This window comes from Colletotrichum graminicola (genome assembly GCF_000149035.1).
Source record: "Colletotrichum graminicola M1.001 genomic scaffold supercont1.9, whole genome shotgun sequence".
NCBI classification, from domain to species: Eukaryota; Fungi; Ascomycota; class Sordariomycetes; order Glomerellales; family Glomerellaceae; genus Colletotrichum; species Colletotrichum graminicola.
Genome location: NW_007361013.1, coordinates 1,087,127 through 1,095,625, shown reverse-complemented (window position 1 = coordinate 1,095,625; position 8,499 = coordinate 1,087,127). Strand labels below are relative to the sequence as shown.

The 8,499-nt window shown below is 51.6% G+C and overlaps 2 protein-coding genes across 2 annotated transcripts; both read right to left on the bottom strand.

The window, feature by feature from the left end:
• Positions 1-1,699: 1,699 nt before the first annotated feature.
• On the bottom strand, positions 1,700-3,533 carry GLRG_03304 (D-isomer specific 2-hydroxyacid dehydrogenase; the record flags this gene model as incomplete). Its single annotated transcript, XM_008093989.1, has 8 exons — positions 1,700-1,728; positions 1,785-1,866; positions 1,925-1,983; positions 2,044-2,086; positions 2,141-2,250; positions 2,305-2,784; positions 2,852-3,159; positions 3,229-3,533. The coding sequence occupies 8 exons, from the start codon at positions 3,531-3,533 to the stop codon at positions 1,700-1,702; spliced, it is 1,416 nt and encodes a 471-aa protein (XP_008092180.1).
• Positions 3,534-5,452: 1,919 nt separating this feature from the next.
• GLRG_03303 (nucleosome assembly protein) lies at positions 5,453-7,050 on the bottom strand (the record flags this gene model as incomplete). Its single annotated transcript, XM_008093988.1, has 5 exons — positions 5,453-5,503; positions 5,583-5,902; positions 5,958-6,683; positions 6,787-6,866; positions 7,004-7,050. The coding sequence occupies 5 exons, from the start codon at positions 7,048-7,050 to the stop codon at positions 5,453-5,455; spliced, it is 1,224 nt and encodes a 407-aa protein (XP_008092179.1).
• Positions 7,051-8,499: the final 1,449 nt, after the last annotated feature.

The following is an 8,499-nucleotide window of genomic DNA, read 5'->3' as shown; positions in this document are numbered from 1 at the left end:
GGCTAGGACAGTATCACAAAGGCCTCTCACTACTTGTTTCAAGAAAGGAAAAACCAAAGCTCTATTCTAATGAAACCAAAAATAATAGCAAAAACAACGACAATCTGAGCCTGGCACCTGCTTAACTTTGCGCACGCTATTTGGACTTGTCTACGAATTGCGTTAGTGTATTACATTGAAGCGCCGTATGAGTTGTGAAGGCTTGTTTATTGTGGCTAGCCAAAAACGGCATCAACTGCACGAAAGAAAGAGAAGGGGTGCAAATGGGAGCAACGAAACAACCGGCTCTCTCAAGCTTCTCTTGACCTGTAGCCTTAGCGCCGTCGTCTTTGCCAGCGCCAGGATTACTGCTTCGTCCTAGAACAACTAAGGTAAGGGAAAGGACCGCCCAGCCTTCGTGCGTCATCCCAAGGGACTGAACCAGATGAAAGGTAACCACAGACTCCATCCTCTAAGACTCCATGAACTCTTAAACGTCAACAACAAGCATGCATGCTGTCTAGGGTCGTTTCTTTTCTCAGACCAGTATGGCCATCCAGGTCATCAGAAACACGCTGCGCTGTACTACGTGCTGCTGCTTGGGATTCCCCTAATTCTGGTCGGGAGCATCGTTGGAATGTACAGTGCCCTCCCACTGCCCTCTGGCGCTTTGGTCCGAATAATTATCACATCAATGCTTGTCCATTCAGCGAGCCAACCAGCCAGTCCACTCCTATCACTCTTCTGACCGCCCTTCTCCACGGCCCTTATTTCCTGCTGGAGAAGGGTGCTTCCTCTCCCCTACTCCTACTCGCCTCGCTCCCGGTGTATTGAAATGTTCATCTCGTCTTTAGTTCAGGACACCCAGGGTGTTCTCCGCTATCCCCAGCATTCCCTGGCACGCCACTCCGTGCCTGTTTGGCATCAGGACGGCTTCTCATATTTCCGTTTGCCCTTCTTCTTTCATGTGGCTATGGGCTGACTGACACATGGCCTCTGAACCACATCAGCCACGGACGGCTCTTGGCATCTGATACGTGTCACTTTTGACACTGAAGAGAAGGTAATCTTCCACACGCACCCGCGTCAGGCATGAAGAAAGGGGAGTGCTAACGCTGTCTAGTCTCCAAGGTCCGGGCTCGGATCCGCTGCATTACTATACACAATTTCCGGTCTTGCCCCTCGTAACTTGCGCTGGCCAATTCCTGCCTTTAATAGGTTCACCATGCATTCCCTCATCCCTTCACCGCTTTGCAGTCCTATGTATCCACTTCCCCCAGCCTCCACCCTTTGCCTAGCTTAGTCATGACTAGCATTGCTACGAAATAAATCAATCGGTCTGAACCAGGGCCCAAAACGCGTCACATCGTTGGCGCGTCCAATACTGTTTTAAGATATCAGCTCCCTTTTTTTCTGTTTCTTTATTTTTTCTATCATTGTTCTTGTGCATCTTTTCGTCCCTTTTTCGTCCCTTTTTTTTCTTTCTCTTTTCCCTCTTTTCTACTTTAAATTCGGGGCGCCCTTGTACTACCGAAGTATATCCACCTACTTTTTTGCCTTCAAGTTGATATGAATCCCGATACTCCAATATCCAAAGCATCCTGGCGGACCCTGCCGACATGTTGAAATGCTGTCTCGAATTGCAGGGTCTCGTCAGCTGCTATCATGAACCAAATTGTCCAACTCAAACGCCCTCCCAATGCCATGGCCAGTCCCCCCTCTAGTACAGAACACGGGTCAAGATACGGGCTGTCACATTATATCAGCAAATTTGTTGTCATCACAATACCGAGCTTTGCACTCACAGCCAAGAGAATCCAAACCATCGGAAATCTCTTTGATATCCTCCGCCTTGACACTGCTGACATCGGCCATCAAGTACGCAATCTGTGTATGTGTCAGCAATACGATCCTGCTTTGAACGAAGTTTGGTGTCAAGACTAACATCGCCCTTGCTGTCGGAAATCTGCTTGTCGACGTTGTGGTTACCCAAAATCTCGTTGACTGTTGTCAGTCAGTATGTGTATGTGGACTTCATGGGTTGAGCTTTCGCTATTATCTTACCTCTGCGCAACACACCAGGAACGTTTCTGTGAATGTAGATGACCTAGTTACTCCAGTCAGCCACGTCGACTTGGGTTTTACGACACTAAACACTTACACGGGCGTGATCGGGCTCATCGAGAGTCAAGGATCTCAGGTTGACCTCGGGCAGGTTTACACTGTTGAGTGTAACACCTTGATTGATGTAGCGCACAAGAGCTTCGGCAACTAGTCCTAGTCAGCATCGTTGGGGACCCCAAGCTCACACTGGCATCGACTCACCTTCGACGCCGATGGCTCGCTGAGCCTCCTCAGTGGAACCACCAATATGTGGCGTCAGGATGATGTTGTTCAAGCTACGCAGGTCCTCACCCCAGGAGTTGAGCGAGTTGTTGAAGTAGTCGCCATTGGCTGCTGGCTCGTTGGGGTAGACGTCGAGAGCGGCGCCGGCAATCTTGCCAGAGCGCATGGCATTGATGAGAGCCTGTATGTCAACAACGCTACCACGGCTGGCGTTGATCAGATAAGCGCCTGTCTTCATCTTCTCTAGCTGGGCAGTCGAGATCATCTTCTTGGTCTCCGGAAGCTCTGGTACATGCAATGTGACAAAGTCGGCCTCCTCCAACAAGTTGTCCAATGTGGGCACTTGTCTCGAGGTACCCAGGGCCATGAGGTTCACGACATCGTAATACACAACGTTCATGCCCATGGCCTCGGCCAAAACGGACAATTGCGAGCCAATATGACCGTAACCGACAATACCTAGTTGCACATCAGTATGCCATCGGCGCATCGCCCAGGTCGTTCTGGCGGGATTAGGACAACTTACCAAGAGTCTTTCCACGGATTTCCCAACACTTGGCACTGACCTTGTTCCAGGTGCCACGGTGCATCTCGTTAGAACGGTCACCAAGCTGACGGGCCAGAGTGATGATTTCAGCAATGACAAGCTCAGCAACACTTCGCGAGTTGGCAAAAGGAGAGTTGAAGACAGCAATACCGTGGGCGGCAGCGTACTCGAGGTCGACCTGGTTAGTGCCAATACAAAAACAACCAACTACTAGCAAGTTCTTGGCCTCACGCAGGACCTTTTCGGTTAACTTGGTCTTGGAGCGAATGCCAATGACATGTACGTCCCTGGTGTATCACATAGTGTGAGCAAGGATCTTGGCTACGTTTAGCCACGGTCAAAAGAAAGACGCATACCGGATCTTCTCAATGAGCTGGTCCTCAGGCAGAGAGGTCTTGAGAGCCTCGACCTGATAGCCCTGCTCGGCGAGAATGTCCTTGCCTGTCTGGTTCACATTTTCGAGAAGCAGAATCTTGATGTCTTGAGTGTCGAAGGGTTTCAGAAGCTTCGGGGCCGGTCTGCGGGTCAAAGCAGCGCCTGCAAAGCTAGAAGGGGGAGACTGAAAATTGACCGTAGGGGAAGTCGACAGACCCAAGCTGGCAGAAACCTCGAGCGTTGTGCTTTGAGCGGAGGCACCGGCGATATCCTTTGCTGAGGCCATGGTACGTGACGCCTATAAGGTTATTGGTTCGTGTTATATGACTGTGAGATCGATGGAGGGGCAGTACGATTTTTTTTTTTGACGAGGAGCGGCAGTGAGAAGAAGTACACGAATGCGACGTGGAAAGACGTCTGACAGTGAGATGAGTTTTGGGAACAGTATCAGAGACGATAAGCGGGAATTGCCAACGAGGATTGGTGCGAGTTGAGTTTAGATCGCAGATTGATGTGTTCTGGAAAGATTTATGAAAAGGCACAGTCAAATGAGGCGGGATGTCAGAGGGAGGGACGTGGCCAATGAAAAAATGTAAATGCCAAATTCCGGACTAGGTATCTTTCCCAGGCTTCTTCACCTAAAAAATACTTCACAGCTTCCCTTTTGAGGTCGTTGACGTGCGCCGCCAGCGGTCAGCTCCTTAGGCAATGGAGGGGCAAGAAAGGAAAGACCCAGCAAGACAGACCCGAAGTTGTGGGTTAGTAGCCCATGACGCTACCGCTCCAGAGTCGCGCACTGTGTTGATACTGAGCGGCGGATATCTTACTTTGAACAATATAGCAAATCATTAGCCAGATGGAGTAGATGCCCTTGCTCATACAGTGTTAACAGCCCGTAGAGGAGCAATTCCGAAGATGGCACGATCTTCCAAGGTTCCGGCACTCGGTCGCAGGATCTAGAGAAAGACTCACACCATCCAATCCACCTAGGTATAGATGGCTCGGTATATTTTGCCCTATTCTTTGGCTTGAGTCACTCGGTTCGACATGGGCCGGGGGGGGCAAGACAGAAAAACTTTTCCCCAGCGCCGGCGTAGAGGGAGGCATGACCGGACCGATTGTCCAAATGCCACATGGGTCGCGGCGTCCTTGATCATTTGACCGCATTTACAACCTGATGTAATGGACCCCCTGCGGCTCTAGGTAGTGTAATTCGTCGACATTACCTACAGCACCGGTTACGGACCACTCTATCGCCGCAAACAATGCCCAAGCCAACACAATGCGGACATGGGTAGTATATGAGAAAAGCGCTCCCAAGTCAGTCGGACACCATTTGAAAACATGTCCCCTCAAACAGGCTCCAGAATTATTCAGCCATGGCACAAGCATGCAACCAACCACCCTAAGCTTGAACCATGTTGCAAACCTGTGACCGTGTGACTAATTCGAAAACCGTTCCTACTTACTGTGCCACGCCTCAAGTTCACCTGCGCCGCGACGTCCGCCTCCGATCCCAACACGGCAACTCGATGTAAACGGAGCTACCATTTTGGTCACCACCGCCAAGACTACCGAACCCGAAATTCTCGATTTCCATCGCTTGCTCGCTCTTTGACTTCACCCGCATTGTGACTTACCGTTATGTAGAGAACACCATGGTCTTTTTGACAATATCCATCCCTGACATGAGCATGGCTGCAGGCACTAGGCTTGCTTCAGATTGCTCTATCCTCAGGCTGCATTATTGTCGTCGGGTAACCTCAACATGTAATGCAAGAGGGAAAGAATGCTGGCTTGACTTATTCTCTGTCTACTACCTGCGTTGCTGGTCTTCCAATACCCGTTTTACAAAAAAAAGGAAAAAAAGATAAGAAAAAGGAAAGAAAAACACACTGTCTACGAATCCTCTTTTAGCAGCAACGTACAACATCATTCATGACCAAGACGTAAAAAGTCGTCAAAAAAGCAGTCTCGGACCGAAATGTCAATTACCATCTATCAAGCAGGAGCTCGCCTGTCGGACGCTGCTCTGCTTGGCCCAATCCTTGAACGTGAAATGCTACCCTGGCGCGAAGCGTAACGTAGTTACTACCGCGCATCTGTCATCGCGAGAGAGCCACTGCCCGACCATCAAGTTTTCCTCAATCCAGACTGTCATGAACGCGAGGAACCTAGCAACAAAGTGACCTGTGCTTACGTCGCTCAGCTCTGCTTGCACTCGGCCGCCTCCTGTTTGGGTTTGCCGGTGTCGTCCTGCGTCCGAGGTTAGCATCTGTATTGCGATGTGCCCGCAATGCACTGCCTTGAGCTACTGGTGTAAGGAACAACTTACGTCATCCTCAGACTCCTCATCGTCATCACCGCCCTCGCTAAGGTCATCCTCGTCTTCATCGTCCTCATCATCGTAGTCACCCTCCAAATCGTCGTCCTCCAGCTCTTCAAATGCCAACGCCTCACCAGTGAACCAATAGATCGCACGGGGAATGAGCTTTTCCTTGATATCCTCGCCCAGTTGATAGTCGAGCTCCAGGCGCTCCTCGATGTCAGAGGCAGCATCATCGTCCTCGTCGGCAGGGGCCTGGGGGGGCGAGAAGAAGTTGAAGAAAGACTCGGTGGGTACCGTCTTCTTGACAATACGGGTCTGCTTGGTGTCTGCGTCCGGGGTAAGCGACCATTGGCTGTCGGGTTGTGGCTCGTGCAAACTTACTCTTGTTTCTCTGCTTCTTGCTCTCGACTCTGACCGTCAGATCCTTGCCCTCCTTCCACTCAATCTTGTCACCCTCAGCGTGGTCGTAGATGAAGTCGCCGCCGTAGCCGCTCTCGTTCTGGTAGAAGTAGGTCTTGGTGATGGTCTTGTTCGTGAAAAACTCGTTTTCGGCGAACTCGAAGATGAGGCGGAAACCGGGCTTATCGAGATATTCCATCCTAATGTCGATAAGGTGCTTGAGGGCGGCCTCGTCACGGTCGGTAATCATCTCGGCAAGGGAGATCTGGTTCTTCATGGCAGACAACCAGAACTCGGGAATACCAGAGACAGGCTCAGATGACTCGGCGGACTTGTCGGCCTTGTCAGTTTTCTCGGCATCATCGTTCTCATCGTCCTCCTCGTCGTCCTCCTCACCAGCCTTGATCTCCTCCTCGGATGGCTCAGAGCCTCCATTAACGATCGTGGCACGCTTCTCATAGAGGGGAGTGAACTTGGCAAAGTACTTCTTCTCGAGCTGGAGAACCTCCTCTTGGAACTCGGCCTCGAGCTTGGAGTGCTCCTTCTGGATGCCCTTCAGGCCGGCAACGCGACGGCGCACTTGGGGTGGCAGCGACTCGATGTAACCGGAGGATCGGCCGACGAGGGACCCAAGTCTTCCCTGAATCATCTGGACGAGCTTGGGGTTCTGAGCGAAGATGGAGGCGGCAGCGGCGCGGTCAAAGTCCTCTGAGATCGAGGTACACCGTCAGTAACAGGTCGATAGAGGGGCATGGCAAAACGGGGGGGGGGGGGGGGGGCAAAGTTAAGAGAGGGGGCTATTGTTACATACCCTCCTTGATGCTCGCAACGCCAGGCTGCTGGGCATGCGAAGAGATGGGTGCATTCTGAAGAGGGGTGTTCTGCGGCGTGCTTGAGATAGAGACGTCAGTGTTAGCCATCGTGGTCAATTCTGGGGAAGATGGGTTGCCGAGGCGGGTGCGGGAAGCGATGCGCAAGAAAGCGACCCCTCGCCACCACCGAACAGTGCGGCAGGTTTTGTTACTTACGGCGCAGTGGCCGGGTCGAGGCGCTTGTTGCGAATAGGTTCAGCCATGATGTGCGTTCGATTCGTCTTTCTCGTAGTTGAGAGGAATAGATTGAGGTTGTGAGAGGCGGGGGGTGAAAAATTCCTAGGCTGATTTGGGGGGGTTGAGGTTGATGGAATTGACAGGGCAGAGGACGCGGGTCCCGGTGTGGTAGGAGTTCTAGATTGTGCACCCGACTTTATTCTGGTGGGGGGGCGAGGCAATATGCGGTGTTGGAAAAAAAAAACAAGGGAGAGAGGCCTTTCTCCTCCTTCGTTGGGGCGGGTATTGCAACTGTCTTTTTTACCCTTACCTGCCTAGGCGCCTACTTTTGGTCCTGATTAGGCGGACACAGCGGGTAGCGGGCTGCCAATAGATTCCGTTACGGCAACGGTGTGTAGGGGGTGCCCATGGGCTAGGCGGGCTAGCACCTTCTATCTTTCACTGCTGTGCTCTATGACCCCGGCCTTCAACACCCCCGCAAGGAGGGGCAGGTGCTGCCCCAGAACAGCGATGAATAATAGTACACGCTGTCTACCTAAGAAGTACCTATGGGGTTGATACCCTGAGGCCAGTCTTGAGCTTTTACAGTGCCCAAATCATTAAGAGTATTTGCGTGAAATACCAAGACGAGCCAGGATCCCAATCAATAGGTGTTTGGGCCAGGCAATGTCGGTCAAGTGAGAGAAGAGAAAGAGTTCACCGTCCATTCAATGCCACGCCACATTCGCGCCCAGTTACTTAAGTGGAGGCAGGGCCAGATACACAATCCAGGGGCGCCCTGCTGCAGCAACAGCAGCGCATTGCATTGCAGCGGGGACAAAGCAAGTTCTACCCCACTAGACCAAAAAGTGTCATTTGCTCTTTTTGCATTCGCCCATTGCAACCGCGTAGCCATCCTGACTTGCTTATATAATATACAGTACTCCGTAAGTCTTCCGACATTTATCCTTATGAAGACTGAGTCTGCGAGTGAGAAAGGGGCACTGCCCGGGAGCCGATGAGAGATACACTAATGGATAAGGTATGGAAATCCTTATCAACAACCAATCAGTGATCTCATCATCTTTAAAAGCACCTACTCCGGCGGGCCAGATGCGGCTATGGCAGCCTCACGGTTCCAAGGTTACTTGTGGCTAAGTATTTTGCCAAGCTTTTCTACCTGAGGTCCCGTACCTGACCTCACGCGACGCACTTGGGGTGCGTCAACCTCGCATTCGCGTTATTCAACGGGTCGGCGACGCTACTTGGTTTTCTTTGCTCGGCTGTGAGCCCGAGTCGCAGAACAAATTACATAGCACCCCGATCCACTGTTCTTTGTCTGTATTGCAGTTTCATGGTCAAGCACAGTAATTAAGATCTATCGCAAGCCTTTCGACGCAACCGCATCGTAGGTAGCAGTTCCTCAACCTGCCTCGTTATCAACAGCATCCAATCCTGTTGTCGACACCGTACGTTTGTTTCGCGGACATGCGCCC